Source organism: Zingiber officinale, chromosome 1A (assembly GCF_018446385.1).
Source record: "Zingiber officinale cultivar Zhangliang chromosome 1A, Zo_v1.1, whole genome shotgun sequence".
Taxonomy (NCBI): domain Eukaryota; kingdom Viridiplantae; phylum Streptophyta; class Magnoliopsida; order Zingiberales; family Zingiberaceae; genus Zingiber; species Zingiber officinale.
This window is the reverse complement of record NC_055987.1, coordinates 98419934-98439458: the sequence shown is the minus strand read 5'-3', so window position 1 is coordinate 98439458 and position 19525 is coordinate 98419934. Positions and strand designations below refer to the sequence as shown.

The window sequence follows — 19525 nt, the reverse complement described above, 5'->3', positions numbered from 1 at the left end:
CATCAACCTTCTTATTTCATCTTAGAACAACTTAAATATATTGTTAGTATATGCATTTTGAAGGATGAGGTTGTCGGTTGCTCTTGGGCTCAGCAATTAACAGCCCTAATAGCAGGGCCTCTCCGTCTCTGCCTCTCTCTTCTCCACAAAATTAGGACTATGCGGAGGCAAAAACTCACTCTTCTTTCACAGAGGGAGGTCTTCGCGGAGGAAAAAGGAGGCCTTCGTCGCGGTGGTCGTCACGGAGGAAGGAGGTCGATCAGAAACGGAGAATGAAGACTGGAAATCGCAGGTCTGAAGAAGAGGAGAAATTCTAAGAAGAAGTCGCAGCAGCGAGGAAGTATAATTTTGTGAAGAAGAGAGAGGCAGAGAAAGAGAAAAGTAGAGGCAAATATCATTTACCTGCTGCTGACTTGGTCTCATTCACGTGGATCTCCAGCTGGGCCGCGGACACAAGTTGCGGAGAAAAGTGAGGCAAGTATCTATTCTCTTTTATGTCTATACATTTTATTTAGTTGTCAAATTTTTTAGCCTATTTAAATTCTTACCGTTGTGCATTATCTTTAGCAGATAGTTAAGGTAAATTTAAAATTTCATTTTCACTCTTTAAATTTATATATATATTTTAACAATTATAAACTGATGTTATTACAACTAGAAACTTAAAAAACGTTTATTCTATAGAAAAATTTATAGTATTTTATATTTGATCCAAGTTGATTTATTAATTATTTTCTAGATGTCAGTGCAATATTAAGTTTTTTAAAGATAAATCATTTTAAATTAGGTCGAGTCTAATGAATTAGCTGATCACGGCTGGGGTGGAGTGTTGTTGTCTTTTGATTATTTCTATCTCCCTATCGCATTTATAACATTTAAAAATCGTTTATATGACTGTCACAGTAGTCATAGGGGAATATTTATAGACGTAAAATGAGGATGGATTGGATTTTCACGATGTACGAGTTTAGAACTTTGCCCTTTTAGCTAAGGTACTATGATAGATACTAACTCGTTCTTTTGGAACGGTATATTAGTTGAGGTATAGAATATTACAATATGAGATTTTGGATTAAAATTTGACATGTTTGAATATGTCCTCTCCTATATCTAGACCACTTGTACTAATAGTTAATAGTCATTTATGATTTATCTTCTCCATGTTGACCTAAGGACGGATTGATGGGGACCACTGGAGATGAGCAAATCATCTTTTACCACATATGGTGGATACTAAGTAAGAGTATGTCATATGGATCAAGTGGATGAATTATGCCTACTTGAGGGGAGCGAATGTGTAACATTAGGAGGTGGTGCATTTGGATTCCTTGTTGATTAAGTGACTACTGAATATCTGAGATCTCATCCTATTGGTTGTTGGGTCGCCTATGGATGTTACTTACGCAAAAGATGACGGATTGGTTTGAGCAGGGATAGTGGAGTGGCCAAGACCTATGATTTCTTTAAATAGACCGACCTTAATAAACTTTGGGTGTGAACAATATGGAAGCCTTACATTCAGCTCAATCATATAGTTATGATTTGGATACTAACACAAAGACATCTTCTAATTAGAGATAGACAAAACTCTCTAGATGATCGACTATATATTTTTTGTAAATATGTGCCGGATATTCTTTAAATGTCCACCTATTGCAGATTTATAGAGAGCTAGAGTTTGATTTCATGTGGGACAAGAGATGTCTACTTACAAATTGAGCTTTAGGTCTTTGGGCGGTACTATAGTGATAGACAACTATTGACGAAGGTTAAGCATTTTGTTTTATTTTCTTTGGTTCACCTTGTATGGAGAGCACACAATAGTAGTTTCTTTGGTAACGATCAGTTAGATCATGAGAGTATTTAGATGAGTGTACATGTTCATGTATACAAAACATTAAAAATGTATTCGGATCACTTCTAATTCTTCATTATTATTAGTCATCATGCACATACGTTGCATGTGTAATATAATGCATGAATATGTTTAAATTAGTACCCAGGCCTATAAGTTAGATTTGGTAAAGATGTGTCAGGTCCATATATGGTAAAGATGTGTCAGGTCCATGTAGTAGTGCAACGCAAGGGTGGATAGAATATTAAAATTACGGGCCAAAATCTAACTTTGGACAATAAAAAATTTAATTTTACCAGTAAAATATAACTTTGGTTAATAAAATTTTAAAATTATCTGTCAAATATAATTTTGATCTATAAAAAATTAAAATTACCGGCCAAATATAACTTTGGCTATTAAAAAATTAAAATTATTAACCAAATCTAACTTTCGCTAGTAAAAAATTAAATATTATTGTCAACCCCTGGTCGGTAATTATAATTATTTACTTGCAAAAATTCATTTCAATCGAAAATAAAATTTTTAATCAAACTTGATCTTAGCTTTAAAAGTCGAGAAAGATACGTTTTCTAATATTGTTGGCCCAAAATATTTATAGAAACTTCTCCCGTGTTGTCAATCCTAAGATATGAGACTAAAGAGAACTATGACAATGTATATTTTTTATATAAAAATAATCAGAAAAAATTACTAATAAATTTTAAAATTATTTTTTGTGTGAAAAGAAAAAATGACATTAACATAATTTTATTTTAAATTTTTATCAAAATTAATTATTAAAAGGCCCGACTAATAGTAAGATGTTTTGGATTTTATTAAAAAAATGAATTTATGATTCTTAATATTTTAAAAAATTTAACTCTCATATTAATGCTAGAAATTTAGAAAGTTGATAATTTTTTAAATTTTTTTAGCAAGATACTTTGTAAATTAATTGGTGCTTTGAAACATTGCATGACAAATATGAACTAAAAAAAAAGAGATTATGATTAAATAAAATGTTAAATTTAAAAACCATAAAAAAATTTTAAAAACATTTTGTACTGATTTTTGGCAGACAGTTCATAGCCACCGAAGTATGTGAAAAATCCCGTGGAACGACCATCGGAATGAGGATTGAAGAAATGTAATATGAAACCTTGCGTCCATTGGTAAAACTCTTTAAAGGGTTGACCAAATACTTTTATTTATAATAAACAAAACACTGCCCCTGTTTTTTTTTTATTTATAATTTTTTTTAAAAAAAAAGAAACGCATGTTATAGAAAATTCTTTCGTTTTTTTTAATAATCCGACGGGAAATGGGAAATTGACCCGATTGGTCAAACAGATGCCCGGTGACTCCTCAACCAGCTGCCCCTCCGCTGGCTAAGTCAAACTCTCCGTTCACACTTAACTCACCGCGTTTTAAAATCCCGCGGGAAGAAACAGAGTCCCGCCATGGATGACGACGGCGACCCCAACGGCAAGCGCCCCTTCCCTTTCCACGAAGAGGATGAGCCCCTCGAAATCCTCTCCTGGGCCTTATCTCCGGCGTCGGAGGCGGTGCGCGATGCGTTAATCCTCCTCGAGTCGGCTCCGGCGCTGACGCTGTCGCCGCTTTCCGTCTATGCGGAGTACAGAGAATGCTCTGTCGGCGAACATGTAGGCGCCGGCCTGGATAATGCCTCGTTATTTCCTCCTGCTCGTCCGCACGATGCGTTCGTTCTCCTCGAATCGGCTCCGGTGGCGACGTTGCCGTCCTCCTCCGCGTTTGCAGCAAACAGAAGATGCACTCCCGGCGGAAATGTAGGCGACGGCGCGAATGAGAATTTCCACGGGAGTTCCATCCCGTTCTGGGCCTTAACTACACCGCCTCCGGCGCAGCACGACGCGTTCTTCTCGGTTCCAGCTTTGCCGTCCTCCGCCTTCTTCCAGTACATAAGATGCTCTCCCGCCGAAAAAACAGGCAGCTGTGGGGCGGGAAATATCCACCGGAGATTTATCCAATTCTGGCAGTCCATGGCGGCGGAAAGCTGGCGGAGGGTCGCCGCCAAGGAATCAATGTCGGAGGGCAACGGCGGCCGCGGCCCTGGGTTCCAGCACATGATGAGGGAGAGGCAGAGGAGGGAGAGGATGAGCCAGAGCTACGCCGAGCTCCATTCTCTGCTCCCTCGTGGATCAAAGGTGCGATCTTTCTTTAAAAAATTTCTTCAAATACAAACCTCGCAATGCCGCCTCTATTGCAGGGCGATAAGATCTCGATCGTTCGGTCTGTGACGGATTACTTGATCGAGCTGCGGTGGGAGAGGGAGAGGCTGTGGCGGCGGAGCCGAGAGCTGGAGCTGATGAACCGCGGGAAGGCCGAGGAGGAGGGGAAGAAGATCAAAATGGAGGTGAAGTCCGCGTCGCCGTTTGGCAATGTGATTTCTGCTCTTCGAGTCTTGAAGAGAAAGGGAGTGGAGGCGTCGGCGATTGGAACCGAGTTCTCCGGAGAGAAATTGACGGTGGAATTGGTGGTGGAAACAGAGGAGGGGAGGACGGAGGCTGAGAGAGTACTGAAGGCTGCTTTGGATGAAATAGAAGAGAGTTAAATAACATTTAAAAAATTACTCTGAAGCCATCAATGTTTATGAATATTTTATTTTACCACTCCATTTAGTTTCCAAATAACAGTTTGAGTGTCTCAACTGGTGTATTGGAGTGGTAAAGAATTTAAAGAAATAATAAAAAGGTCATAGTTTAAATTATATATATATATATATATATATATATATATATATATTGTATTTTAAATTTACTTGATAGATAAACTAAAGAAAAATATCATTTAACTTAGCTTTCTAAAAAAATATATGAGAGTTTTAGATATCTAATTAAATTTAAATGGCAAAATCAAAATAGTACTCTTTGTTTTTTTTGGAAAATATGAATCTAAAGGGTGTTTTTGTCATAAATGCTCTTAAAGTCATTCAAACTCATGAAATAATTTTGGTGAATTATAAATTTTAAAATAAATATAAAAATAATATTTCAATAAAGAGTAATAAATAGCAAATATCAAAGTAATATAAATTCTATCATGATGTTTAACAAATAATTTTCTTTACAAATAACATCCACATCAACTACCCTATCCAAAAATTTTACCCTAAATTTTAGGGTAACTAAAAAATATCTGCATCAGTTACCCTATCCATTCCCTAAATTTAGATTTGATGAATAGTAATTTTCTAAATTTATTAAATGACTCACTTTATTAAATTTAGACAATCATTTTTCACTACTCACTACATCAACTATCCTAAATTTCCATCATCCTTAATTTTTTATTATTTTCTTCTCTTTCTTCTATTTTTTATTATTATATTTATGGAATGAGTGGAAGGAGAAAGATGGAGTGGAAGAAGAGAGATTAAAAAGAAATATTATTTTATTTTTAAGGTAATGGTTTCATTCCCTAAATTTAGAGAATCACTATTCATCAAATCTAAATTTAGGGAATAGATAAGGTAGCTGATGTAAAAGTTCTTTAGCTACCTAATCCAAAATTTAAGGTAAAATCTTTGAATATAGTAGCTGATGTGGGTGCTCTTAAAGAATGAAATCTCTACCCTAAAAATAAAATAATATTTCCTTTTAGTCTCTCTCCTTCCACTCAATCTTTTTTAATCTCTCTCCTTTCACTCATTCCATAAATATAATAATAAAAAATAGAAGAAAGAGAAGAAAATAATAAAAAAAAATTAAGGATGATAGAAATTTTAGGATATTTGATGTAGTGTGTAGTGAAAAGTGATTATCTAAATTTAATAAAGTGAGTCATTTATCTTAAATTTTAGATATAGTAATAAGGAAACTTGATGTGGATGCTTAAAATAATTTTTAAAATAATAGGCATCAAAGTAATATTTATAGATTTAATAGTAAATTATTTTTTTTAAAAAAAAGTGAAACATAAATTAAAAATATAATAATTTTAGTTAAAATTATATTTATAATAATTTTGATCAAAATTACTATACGATTATATAATAATTTTAGCTATAAATGTTACATTATAATTTCAAGTTTTCACGCCACTCTAACAATCTTTTTGAGTGTATTCATTTGTTTGGATTCAAAATTTCAAATATATATATAGGTCAACTGTTACTACATAATAATTTTTGAAGTCATTTTATCATTTGAAAAGTATAATAAATTTCAATGACCTTAGAAAGCTGCATGATCATTTTAAATTGTTTAGTTACTTTAAAATATAAATAACTTTAATAGAAAATTAGTCATGTATTAATTTTTTTTAACATTTGTAGCATCAAAACTATTACATGATCATTTTTAAATTAAAATTTGATTTTGAATAGATATATACACTTTAGGAGACAATTGTAGTCTACTCAAACTTTTAAAATGATCAAACAAACAAAAATAATGTCATTGCTGTGTCCATTTTGGCTAAAACCATTAGATAAGTTTAATATTTTTTTATGGAATTTGATACATGGTTGATTTTAACCAAAATTATTTTTATTTTATTTTATTTTTTTGAAAAATAATTTACTCCTAAATTTAGAAAATTTATAGTATTTTAATATCTATTTAGAAAATATATTTTATTTGAAAATTTTATATTTTCAATATTTGTTTAAAAATATTTTTTTAGTAAAATTATTTGAAAACTTGCATACTGATTTTTTTTAATTTATAGTAGAATTTATATCAATTTAGATCATCTGTCCCTAAATTTCTCTATCCCCGTGTCCCCTGTCGATCGGACGGACCAGATTATATTTCAAGACATCATGACATTTTTAAGATGTATACAAATCCTCGTGATGTGCAAAGTATCCTTGAGATGTAATCTGATCCGTCCGATCGATAAGAAGACACGGGGACAGAGAAATTTAGGGAGAGAGAATCCGAACTCAATTTATATCACTTTCCTCCCTATTATTTTTTCTAAACTTTTTATAATCTTTAAAAAAAATTTAAATTTATAACTCGTCTAGTAACTTTAACTATAACACTTATAAATTTTATGCACTAATAAATCTTACGAGGGAAATTTGACACAAAAGTTAGATAAAGTATCCTTTTAATGAAAAATAAAAAAAATTAGAGACTCCTTTGATAATTAAAAATAATAATACCCTTCTATTTTTGCCACAAAAGAAAATAGAGTTTAAAAATAATAACTTTGAACCCTTGAACATAAATGCTAAATTATTACAAATTCTAGCAGATATAAAAAAAAATAGTTTTTATTTTGTCGAAAAGGAGATTTGAAGATTATGCACTTTACTAAAAAAAAAGAAAAAAAATATAACAAATATGAATTTTACAAGAAATGACATGCCATTTTGAAGTATTACAAAGAACAAGTCCCATACCAGTACAAGTTGCCTATACAAATCTAGCACATTCTCAATTAACCCTTGGAACAAAAGGATGCTTTAACCACTATTTATGGTTCAACCACAAGTATATAATTGGTGGATTCAATTGAAGCAAAACACTTGGAACAATCATGTAGATTCAAAAGTATTAATGTAGATCACACAACGAACGGAGGTCCCTAACAATGGCATCGATGGCAACATGAGAACTAGCTGTGCCAGCAAATCGCAGATGCTTGGGAGCTTCCATTCGGTCAAAATAAAAGGCACCTGATTTTAGTTTCTCTTTAGGTTGCAAAGCCAGCCAGATAACAGTATCTGCTCCCTCTTCGTTTGTGCGCAAGTTTCCCGAAAGCCTGGCATATTGACAAATATATGATCTTGTGAAAATTCATGTCCTACAAATGCAGGCACAGTAAGGAGTCATCTAAAGCAAACCATTACCTTTTTGACAATCCAGGCAAGCTTTTAGCTACACCAGGCGTATCAGCCCATCCAGGATGCATTGTGTAAAAATCAATGCCTTTATTGCTATAAGTTTCAGCCCATTTTTCAGTCAATGCTACCTAAAAAATGAGAAAGAAGACAAACAAAAAGAAAAATAACTTATTATGATATCAAAAGGAAGTGTTATTCACTATCAATGTTCATTAACCTGAACTCTCTTGTTTCTAGCATACTGCTGTGTTCCATCGAACTTGGTTTCAGTGAACTGCAAGATGACACGTAATAGTATCATCTTCTTGATTCAAAATAGGCACACAAAGAATTTTGCAACTTTAATAAAAATAAATCAATGCATCGATTGGGAAAAAGTAAGGGTAGGGAAAATACCAAAAATTTCGGTATGCTGTATATATGATACTAATATACATCGTTCATATCGAAAACTTCGGTATACTGAAAATTTCAATATGAGTATGAATTTATTATTTTTGGTATACTGAAATACCAAATAATACTATTATAAATTATTTAGTGGTGCTGAATTTCGAAATTAAGCACCATTGTGATTTATAATCAACATTTTTTTTTATTTTATAATTTTGGTATATCGAAAATATTGAAATACTGAACAAATTTAGTATGAACGATATGGAATTTAACCATAATGAAAATTCGATATATTGAAGTTTCGGTATATTAAAATTTTAGTATGATATCGGTATATATTTTTCAAATACCAGAAATTTCGAAAAAGTATATGGTATGATATAAAATTTTGGTATAAAATGGTATACCACCTCTAGGAAAAAGTTACCTGCAAATCTGTCGTCAAAGGTGTTGTGTACATCCCACCGGATGAAACTGTTATGACTCGAGCATCAGGAGCTGCTTTTTCCAACAATGGGATCGCCAACTCTGTTAATGTGTAAGTTGCTGCTACATTAACAGCAAAGTTCAATTCCAATCTGATTGACAATAGTAATGTTAAGCGAATAAATGTTTTCTGATCTTAATATATATTACTATCAGCATTTATATTGAAGGTGATTACCCTTCTTGTGTATTCACTCGATTGTGCTCTAGTAAGCCGGCATTGTTAACCTGAAATACGTATGCTTCATATAAAATTTATTAATGTGATTGTATGTGTATAAACTATTAGAGTTGAAGAAAGTTGGCATACGACTAGATGTATGTGTATAAACTATTGTCGACTGATAGGTGTTATTACAAAGCATGGATGATACCAAAGAAAAAGTTAACAAGATAGTTCAAGCTATGATAAACATTTACTTCATCACACTTACAAGGACATGAAGAGACTTTTGATTTGTAGAGAACCTAGATACAAATGATTTGACTTCATTAATGGATGAAAGATCACATATCTGTGCAAAATAAAAAAGTGTTATAATAAAGAAATTAAAACAATCCAAGCCTTAGAAAAGGTACTGCATTCGGCATAGAGTAAGAGGATAAATTTCTTTAAATGTTTCATTTTTTGAAATAAAGTGCTTTGCTTCATAGTCCAGTGAAAAAACACAACCGAAACATACAGAAAGGTGATGGAATACCTCTAGATGGATGTTTGGGTTACCAGTGGTTGACTGAATTTTTGACAAGGCAGCCTCTCCCCTTTCTTTACTACGACAAACCATAAAGACATTTGCACCTCTGCAAACATGATGTGAGATGTTATATGCCGACGAACATTTGTTGAGTTAAAGCAATCTACAATTACAAGTGATAAAAATACACTTTGAACTATGAAATACGTCCTTACCTTGAAGCTAGACCTTCAGTGATTGCATAACCAATACCAGAATTAGCACCTGTAACCATGCAATTTTTTCCCTCCATCCGAACTTGTATGTCTTCTTCTTTGAATCTTTTGGAATGCTCCCTAATAATAAAGATTAATTTAAGCAATTCCAACAAGGAATATGCAATTTATCTCATGAGAAGAACTGATAGAAATTTGTAATCTAAATTCTCCGAAAGATATTAGTATTAGGGGTGAGCAAAAGTTCAGTTAAACCAAATAAATCGACCGAACTAACCAAATTTAAAAATATAGTTTAGTTATTTCTGCATTTCATTTTTTTTTTTAAAAATGATTTTTTAATTAATTTAGTTCAGTTTCGATTTTAAATTCCTTATTCGGTTAAATAAAAAAATAGAAATACAAAAAATCAAACCAGTAAATCTCCCATGATTCGATTATTGTTAAAAAAAAAACAAGTTTGGTTTCAATTAAATCCATCATTGTTAAAAAAAATCAGTTAATTTGATGAATTGATATCTTATCTGCTCGGGTTGTTTGATTTTTATTAAGAAATTCAATTAGTTAATTTGTAAAAAGTCGATTTATTCAGTTTCGGTTTGTTCAGTTCGGTTTTAACCGAATACTCAACTCTAATTAGTATTGATTTCATGTGTGATTTCATGTGTTTGTTAAGACACTACTTAGACTAGTTGGTTAAAACCAACTTGTCAACCTCATCAAAGATTAACAATAGAATTACAGCAATATTTTATTGATAAAAATGGATTAACTTCTAATGATTTCTTGAAGTTAATTCAAGACTAAACTAATAAGAATTGATTCCAAATGGGGGGTTGATATTTGAATCCTCAACAACCAACCACTTGGTGCCTCATTTGTAACTGGATGCAGTGCCCTCGGTAGGGTCGGGCAACCAAGTCCTCTAGCAAGACCTTTCTTACTCTGACAATGCATCTAGTAGTGGAAACTTCTTATCTGTCATTCACGCAAAGATAATACAAGATTTATATTTTGATCGTGGTACAATCCTCGACCAAAGAGGTTATCATCACGTTCAATATGTTTCAGGAAAGGGAATTCCCATGTTGTAGACATCCACAACTCTGAAACTAGCATTTTCTTTCAATTTACACATATAGAGCATGCGAATAGACCTGGCCGGGATAATTTCAGAGACATTCAGCTTGTTATTTTACAGGAATTTCATGGAATTTCTCACTCCATCAAAACGTCACAAAACAACAAGAATATGAAACGGAGTCCTAGTATTACTTGGAAGAAAATTTTCAGTATTAACCTAGAAAAGATTAGAAAAAACAAGAGAGTAGAAGATGAGACCCAAATCAATAGCCAGCAAGAATAGCGTCTGCAAATTAACAGAACAAAGGAAGAGTTTTGAGATGAGAGATTACTGGAAGCCAGATTTCGTGAACTGCGTGAATCCGTACAGCCCGAAAGACGCCGTCCTCCATGCCTGAAACCCAGATCCGATCTCAGCGAACGAGGAGGAGGAGGAGGAGGAGTTCATTCTCGAGGGAGTAAATCCACAAAACAAACCCTAAAATAGGTGGGGGATCAGGAAGGCCGTACCTTTTGGAGAAACATCGAGGGCGGCACGTCGAATCTCCTCGCCGACCGAACAACGGAGAAAAAAAAGAGAGAAAGAAATCAAATTAAACAGCAAAATTTAATAAAAGGTTCGAAATAAGCCACGTGAGCTGATAACTACTTTACTTGGACTGGGAATGGCGACGCACGCATAATTGTGCGCGGTAGAAATTGAGAAAGGCGACGGCGGAGATGATAACCCTAGTTTTGTTTGTTTGCTATCTTGTTCCTGAGGGATGCTGATTTCGCTTGGATCGAGCCATTTTCCATGCTCCAGCTAGTCAAATCGGAGACTCCCCCGCTCGTTTCGTTTGAATCTATGAAACTTTGAATTTTCTGTTTGATTTTGAGAAAAAGATTTTCTTATTAAATAAATTAAAAAATAGATGATAAAAAATGGAGATGCGGGGTATCGATCCCCGTACCTCTCGCATGCGAGCGTTCTACCATCTGAGCTACATCCCCGTTGAAATACTTGCCTTATTTTATCTTATTTAATTATATAATATTGTGCATAATTATTTTTTTTATTACTTCAAACGAAATTTTAACTTTCCGCAAAGAAAATTTTAAATAGATTTGAACCATTAAAAATCTAAAAAAAACTACAATATTTTTTTTATATCAAAATCAGCTTTTCTAGGTAGAAATATCCTAATATATTTGTTGCTTAAAGCTTAAAAAATCTTTCATTTTAAACTATTTACAAACTAGTTTTACATCACCATAACACTAATGGAAAAAATTAATGCAAAATATTTACAAACTGATTTTTCACGGTTTTAATTAATATATATATATATATATATATATATATATATATATATATATATATATATATATATATATATATATAATAATAATAATAATATAGAGAGAGCGAAGAATTTTACATTGGGGATGAAAGAAAGATATATATTTATGTTGAAAGATGACTTTATTATTACCTCCATTCATCCTATACTTTTATACTCCTACATCTCTTGTATTAAAAAATTGAGGGGAAGGAGTGGCCATCGCCATTACACCCTTCCCCTTTATCTCTTTCCTTAGCGACAATGTACTTCCAAAACAATCAAGGTTCAATTTTTATGCAAGGAATACTTAAGACGATTAAACTAATAGTACAATTAAGACATCAAATTAGGAGTCACCATGTTTCTTGAATTTATTTGGTGGACAAAATATGAGACTAGATTATTTATCCAAATTAATTGGTTATAAAATTTGAGCACCAAATATATTAAAAATAAAAAAAATGGTATAAAAATCTTCAATTATGTACATGACAAGTTGATTTAAGAATCAAAGAAGGAAAAGCATTTTACATATAATTTCGAGCATTTTAAGTGTGATACTGGCAACGAAGGATGATAGGAGATAAACTAATAGTGTACAGCATTAATGACTCACAAGTGATATTGGCAAGACAGCAAAAATAAAGGGAAAACATAGCATCTACAGTTTAAGGATTCCAAATGAAAAGATATTTAATACAATTAAGAGAATAGATGAAGCTCAACAATCCAAGCTACCAAAATCCACCACGAAGAGAAATCTCAATGATCAATGGCCATACTGATTTGGCATGAGAGATCACAAGTTAACTGAGCATAAGGTCTTCAGAGCTTAACATTTAAGTTCTTCAGCATACTGATAATAATAATACATCTGATCTGATCATGGAACAAACTGAACACACTGGCGAGATTCACCTCATCATCAACATCACATCCCAATGCCATCACCACCACCACCACAGGAACCCAAACATATAGAGATGGCATTCATAAAAGTCCACATTTGTTAAAGGAAAAAAAAAAAAAGTTGGCATAAAGGCATTCCATATCATCAAACTCCCTAGTTCCCTTCCTCCTCTGATCCCTTCATGTAAACAGTTTCTGTGCCGTCTCCACTTTGTCTTCCTGAGTTGTTGCTTCCGCGTCCTTCGTTGGATAATGCATTGCTGGCGTCTTGCTTCATTGAACTGCCACGGCCGAAATCAGAAAACACACCGCCAGCCAGTGTGTTAGATCCAATGCCAGACTCTCCGTGAAGCATGTTGAATCCACTGCTGCCGCCACCGGAGCTCACGCCGAGCTGGCTATGCAGTGCCACTTGCTGCTGCTGCTGCTGCAGAGTGGAGATTGGTGACTGACCGTATAGCATGGAGGATCGAGCCGCCATGAGAGATTGAGGAGTCATCTGCTGAGCTTGTGGGTGTTGCATGTAACGAGGGCCCGATTGCATGACAGTATTGGGGGGAAACTGCCAACAAGACACTCCAAAGTTCAATCGAACGAGCTCAAATCCAGGAACAAAATATTGACAATGGCACTTGCCTGAGCAATCGTCGGTGCTTGTTGTTGACTATCTGCAATTGCTGCAAGGTACATCAAATTCCTTTGAAGTTTAGCTTGGTTCCTGTAATAGGATCAAGAGTAACATAAATACACAAGATTGGTGCCCAACTAAAAGAATAGCATCACGACTACAATAACAATTTTTAAGGTTCATGAATCATTGCATCTGTAATCAGAATCTTAGATACACATCCATGACATTGTGATACGTTACAACTAAGAAAATCATAGGGTAAATGCTGACCTTTAGTTACAAGGCAAACAATTGCTACACAAATAAGATATTACTACGAATGCTAAGGGAAGAACCAGATTCTTGTTTGTAAGGCAAATGCAAACAAGAAATTACAAATTTACACTTATATATTGTTAGCTTACGAAGTTTTCTTGTGTTTCAATCGGACAAATAAGGTTGATGATGGTAGTTGTTGTGATACTGACAAATTTACAAACTGTTCTTTATCATTGTAATTACAGAAAGTCATAATTCATGAATGAAGCCAAATGATCATGAATAGAAGTGGCCAAGTACAAGATACTGCCATAATAATAAACCATTTACGATGTGTCTAGTTAATAAATTTGTGATTCTTTGTGCATTCTACTTGTTCTGTACCAAGTGATTAAGAATAAACTTAAATTACATGATTAATCATACAAACATAGAATTCACATCAAATTCATGACATTTCAGACTTACTCAGCACATTCATCAGCTTTTCCAGCACTTTGGTTGTCCAGAATCGCTAGAATCAACTGCTTATTCTCATCCAAGTACTACAGTATAAATAGACAATTAGTAAAGCTTTTAGAAAACAAACAAAAAAATTGTCTGTTTTGATGAATTAACTAAATGGTTACAAAATATTTGAAATAAATGAATTTATGAATCTTAAACAATTAAAATTCTTCAGATTGCATTAACTGGATTATGTACATATTTTTTGAGGCGGGCAGAAGGCAAAACGTCTGGCTGAACTTAATAGTATTCCAAAAATCAAATACATAAACTGTTGTATGTTACTAGATTACATGCAAATGTACTAACTATTTTGTTGTGTGATATATAAGAAAATTTAGAAGTAGTGTTTTTTGTTGCACACCAAAATTAAGAAAGTTCAATCCCCGATTTTTGAAGAGTTGAGCTTATTAAAGCAACATGAACAAGCACCAGTAAAATGACAATTATTTATTTATTTATTTACCTTCTTTAAGAAATATAACCATCCTTATATTTATCCATAAATAAAAAGTATAAAATGTGGTTATAGTATATTGGTATTGCCTTTGAAATTCCAATGATGCATAAAGTAACACACTTTCATTTGTAGTACACTGTCTCTGCTTGACCTTATCAACAAAACTATGATGCCATAAGAAAAAATGAATACATAGAATACTTTATATAGATCATGCAAGGATTGTATACAATCTGAAGATCCCACAAGAGAAACAAGCACATAAAAAAAATCTATCTAAATCCAAAGTAAGAAAAATAAGTAAACTATGTATGTTATGTGGTGAACCATAACCCACCAAACATTCTAAATTGAGTAGCTTAGAATTTTATGTCAATTTGATTTAAATTAGTTTAAATGAACTAAATAAGATTTCAAACATATATAGGCTACATCTATCGTATGTGATTGTAACTTTGAAGTCGCCTTCAAAATCTACCTAAGCAGTTCTTTGTGTGGTTCAAGCGGGGATTTTTAAAACCATTAAAATGTACATTTAAAAAATGAAAAGCATTGGCAAAAGCGGAATTTTCCCATATGAATGAAGACAGAACTCCTCCGGAACTCCTCCATTTGCCTAAACAATTAGCATAAGCTTATTTACAATTATGTTATACTTTTATGTTTGACTACTTTTTTCTATGAAAGAAGACACTACTACCGACCAAGAATGGAATCCTCCAGTCAAGGATCTTACAACACTGAATACTCATGAAGAACAAGCAAACAGAAAAATCTCAAATGAAGGGAGCCTTCAAGCTAACAAAGTCTAAAAAACAAACATGCCATCAAAATTAACCCATAACAAATATTCCTGGTCGAGCAAGAACGAAAAATCAATATGCTAAGGACCTATCATGCCTGATCGAGCAAGAACGAAGAATCAATATACTAAGGGCCTATCAAGGTTGAAAAAAAACTCTTTTTTGAATAGAATCACAAAGGAAAGGAAATAGCACTAAATACACAAAGTCAAAGTGTTCAAGAACCTCGATTTTTTCTGTCATTCATTTGAAAATGCAGCCGATGGAGCAGAAAAGAAGAGCCAAAGAAAGAGGTTAAGAACCAAAGTAGGTTTTTTAAAAATAATAAAAGCAGAATCACAAAGCAAAACAGGGCTAGTTATACTTATTCCCCTCAAAGTCGTCAAAAACCTCGATTTTTTGCTGCTGAGAAGGAAAAAAAAATACCTTGATCTTGAAATTTTAGCCAGAGAACATATTCCCATCGAGGAGCAAAGAGCCCATATCATTTTTATCAAATCGAAACATCGGCGCACCAAACTTGTCGCCCAAGAAAAAGACTTTTTGAATAAGATCACAATAAAAGGCAGCACTAAACATCCATCTCGCTATTAGCCCTAAAAAACTTGGCTTTTAATAGACAAGATGGAAAAGAATCGACAATGAAAACAGGATCCTGATCGAGCAGAGAACAAGAGCCAAAACCTCTATTTTATCATCCAAACATTAACGCACCAAACCTGTTGCAGTTCAAGATGGGATAAAACATCCAAGCCCTAAAAAAACCAGCTTTTTTCTTTAACAAGATGGAAATAGAACCTTCAGATAATGAGTAGAAAGAAGCCAATACTCGTCATTAACGACAATAAGACCACGATCGAGGACTTGCCGCACAACAATAGAGAAACTAGCCCGGAAAAGTTCGCATTAGCCATCGAAGACAATGAGAACACAATCGAGGGTTTTCCGCACATAAAGAATGGACAAGAGGCAGAGGAGCCGCACCTGCTGGATGATATCTGTGGTGACTTGGTTGGGGGACGCATATGCAGCCATCATCGGCTGCATCTGCATGAGATGCTGCTGCATATCTCGCTCGCTCGCTCGATGGCCGGCGACGACGACGACGACAGCAAAAGCAGCCTGGACTGCTCGTCAACACGAGAGAAGGCAGAGCTAGGCGTCCTGTTCTCTTCCTTCTCTCTCAGGGCGTATATATATGGAAGGAGACAAGGAGACCGCAGGGCGCTGGGCTTCTCGGTCTCTGGGTTTTGCTTGGACCTTTCTTCCTCTCTCCTCGTTGTGTAGTTGCTGTCAAAAGTTCCGGTCACCGCCAGTGTCCTGCGCGAGCAGCGTGCCTTCTCTAAGGACGAGTGGCGCCGAGGAAGCGTCCACGTGGATTGGAGGGGTGTCAGTAGTTCTATAGGATTGCCGAAGGTGAGGGGAAACAGATGCCCTCGATCACGCGCGTGGCAGGTGCTCCGAAGGGATGCTTACAATTTAAGTAGGACTGACAAAATCTTATAATCATATTAATAATATAAATTGGAATTAATTGCGGAATTTAGCCTTTTTTTAAATAAAATGTTTCTAAATACAACATTATTAATATTGTTAGTTTATTATGATGAGATTTTAAAAGAACCTAAAGAAGAATATTAATATATTCCAAAATTTAATAGATTGACCATGATAAACTTCTTGTTTTTTTTTTGTTTTTATCTAAAAAGAATATTAATATATTCTTGATTTTAAAAGAATATTTTTGATAAAAGAAATTGGTCATAAACTATTTCCAAATCAATTTGTGTTCACTTACCATGTGCGATTGCATATTTAAAATTAAAATTTCTAATCATTATATTTGATGTTGATCAATTATGCTAATGAGGGAATGTCGAGGTAGAGGAGATACTAGTGTAAAGATTAGCTGACACTTGATATTAACAACAATCAAAGCTTTATTACACTAGACTAGGTGGGTTGTGTTTGAGAAAAATACTAAAAGACACCAGAAGTAATAATATATGAGCATTTATAAATAAGAAATACCTTAGAGATTGTGTCTTTAGAAAATCACATATTTTATAACAACTTTGACTGTTATCTAAAATGATCATCCATCATTAGACTATAAAGACATCCGCAATGCCTTTAACACTTGAACATGTTAATACTATTTTTTATTATTATTTTTCAAATCTGTAAGCATTAACGTGTTCAAAAACTTGAACGCGTTAATGCTACAATGACAATAAAGGGATGACACGTTGACATTAACGCTTCACTTTAACATGCGTTGCAGAAGCCCTAAGCCATATAAGCGTGTGGCTAATAATCGCATGGATAATAATGATTATGTTTAAAGAAGACCTAGAGATGAACCATGGATATAATCTATGGATTTCATAAAAATAAAAAATGGATATGGCCTATTGAGCTCAAAACACAAACTTTTTAAATCAAAATTGGCGGAGAGCTTAAGAAACAACTCTAAGAGCTTAAGAAACATTTAAGTAAAAAGACCAAGGAATAGCTGATTTTTCTCCAAACTTGGTGTTGAGCTCAGGGAACAACTAAATCAAGTTTGTTGAAGAACTCAAGCAACACATAGTTAAGTTTTTAAGGGGGTGATTAAGCTTATCTCACAATTTATCTATCCCCTAATTATATGAAAGAAAATAAATTATGAAATCAATTTATAATCAACCATTAGGAGTAAGAAGATGGTTAATCTCGTATCATAGGATGTCTTACCCGTTGACATTATTATTCAATCTAACAAAATAAATATAGAATATTTTCAACTATAAATGAATCTTTGAGGAATAAAGGGTGAAAAGGTGAGAAAGAAGCGAATATTTTGATAATTTTAAGGCTGAGAGTTTCAAAAATAACAATGAGAGAGACTAAGGATATTAACACCCCTAAAGTTTACTCGTTTTGAAAATATCTCTTATAGTTTTAAAACTATGAAAACATTATTAAAGTTTAAAATGTTCTAAACATTTTAGCACCATCTATTAGCATCATTAAACTTAATGACAATGAAACGATATCTCTCAAATAAATCCCAGCAACTAGAAGGTAAAACCCCACATGAATCTAGTGGTAAAAAATTTAATAGAATAACAAGAAGTGTGCAGATCATACTTTAGATTTGCCCAAGAAGGAAGACCGTATCCAGTGCTAATCAAACATCTAAATTATAATAAAATAAAATAAAATTTTAAAGTAATTTCACAAACATTTTATTTTTTAAAAACTCTTTTTTTAAGGGTATCAATATTTTTTTTCAATAATTCAAATGCCCAAACTTTGCTAGATGAGGCTTTTTTTTATTAATCCAAATATTCAACTCTTCAAAGTTCCGGGACTGTAAGATTACTCTTGAATCATATACTCAAGGGTGGTGGGTGGGGGCAGACGATTTCTAAACAAACTCATTCATTAAATGGGGAAGATCTGATCCCTGCCGGATGGTAATCAATCTTGGAGGTAGATGATTTTTACCTTCAAGCATAACTTATGCAATATTTATTTTTACTGAGATTCAAAACTCTGATTCTTTTATTTCTTCTCCTACCATACGGCATCCAAGCCTCCAGGGGTCAACATTTGAAAGGGTAGGTGGGAGAGAAGAGGTGAGAATCATGCTTTCCTCCGAGTCTTACTGGCACATCAATGAGCAAACAGATGAGTAAAAAAAAAAGTCGGAGGTAAGAAAAAGAAAAGAGATGCTGTCAGTTCCCAACTGTGCATTTGCCAGTAAGCAAGCAGCAGAGGGGTTACCACTGCAGTGGCCTGCCCTGGCCAGATGGGTGCTGGGGTGGATTTGCCATCTCTCTCTTTAATAAATCCCAATCACGCTATAAATTAGTCTTTTCTTCCTCATCAACTTTGCCCTCTGTTTTTATCCCCTCCCTGTCTACACAATGTCTCTTTGATGTTGCCTCGCCTGCAAAGAGTGCCATGCAAAAAATGCACAACTAATAGAACCCTTCGGCACAATCTCTCTATACATATATATATAGTTTAACTCTTTGTTACTATGGCAATGATCTGGGGTCCTCTCCCTCTGACTAGAATAACCCAAGAGTGAAGA

The 19525-nt window shown here is 33.8% G+C and overlaps 3 protein-coding genes across 3 annotated transcripts; 1 reads left to right on the top strand and 2 right to left on the bottom strand.

The window, feature by feature from the left end:
• The first annotated feature begins 3179 nt into the window (after positions 1 to 3179).
• LOC122007414 (transcription factor BHLH148-like) lies at positions 3180 to 4564 on the top strand. Its single transcript, XM_042563283.1, has 2 exons — positions 3180 to 4023; positions 4086 to 4564. The coding sequence occupies exons 1-2, from the start codon at positions 3298 to 3300 to the stop codon at positions 4428 to 4430; spliced, it is 1071 nt and encodes a 356-aa protein (XP_042419217.1). The 5' UTR covers positions 3180 to 3297; the 3' UTR covers positions 4431 to 4564.
• A 2611-nt stretch (positions 4565 to 7175) lies between these two features.
• LOC122027388 (dehydrogenase/reductase SDR family member 12-like) lies at positions 7176 to 11214 on the bottom strand. Its single transcript, XM_042586342.1, has 10 exons — positions 11059 to 11214; positions 10881 to 10942; positions 9466 to 9585; positions 9257 to 9356; positions 8990 to 9070; positions 8734 to 8783; positions 8497 to 8647; positions 7891 to 7947; positions 7680 to 7801; positions 7176 to 7591 (listed from the first exon to the last, which is right to left on the bottom strand). The coding sequence occupies exons 1-10, from the start codon at positions 11071 to 11073 to the stop codon at positions 7384 to 7386; spliced, it is 966 nt and encodes a 321-aa protein (XP_042442276.1). The 5' UTR covers positions 11074 to 11214; the 3' UTR covers positions 7176 to 7383.
• Positions 11215 to 12684: 1470 nt separating this feature from the next.
• LOC122027378 (GRF-interacting factor 1-like) lies at positions 12685 to 16852 on the bottom strand. The gene is made up of 4 exons (XM_042586332.1): positions 16426 to 16852; positions 14140 to 14216; positions 13419 to 13500; positions 12685 to 13344 (listed from the first exon to the last, which is right to left on the bottom strand). Exons 1-4 carry the CDS (start codon positions 16507 to 16509, stop codon positions 12937 to 12939), a joined length of 651 nt encoding a protein of 216 aa, XP_042442266.1. The 5' UTR covers positions 16510 to 16852; the 3' UTR covers positions 12685 to 12936.
• Between the last annotated feature and the right edge of the window lie 2673 nt (positions 16853 to 19525).

Coding starts and splice junctions, on each gene's coding strand:
- LOC122007414 (XM_042563283.1), top strand. CDS start 3,298: ATGGATGACGACGGCGACCCCAACGGCAAGCGCCCCTTCCCTTTCCAC. Junction 4,024..4,085: donor TGCTCCCTCGTGGATCAAAG/GTGCGATCTTTC, acceptor CCTCTATTGCAG/GGCGATAAGATCTCGATCGT.
- LOC122027388 (XM_042586342.1), bottom strand. Junction 9,357..9,465: donor ACTGAAGGTCTAGCTTCAAG/GTAAGGACGTAT, acceptor TCATGTTTGCAG/AGGTGCAAATGTCTTTATGG. Junction 7,802..7,890: donor CTAGAAACAAGAGAGTTCAG/GTTAATGAACAT, acceptor CTCATTTTTTAG/GTAGCATTGACTGAAAAATG.
- LOC122027378 (XM_042586332.1), bottom strand. CDS start 16,509: ATGCAGCAGCATCTCATGCAGATGCAGCCGATGATGGCTGCATATGCG. Junction 14,217..16,425: donor CCACAGATATCATCCAGCAG/GTGCGGCTCCTC, acceptor TTTATACTGTAG/TACTTGGATGAGAATAAGCA. Junction 13,501..14,139: donor AAAGCTGATGAATGTGCTGA/GTAAGTCTGAAA, acceptor ATCCTATTACAG/GAACCAAGCTAAACTTCAAA.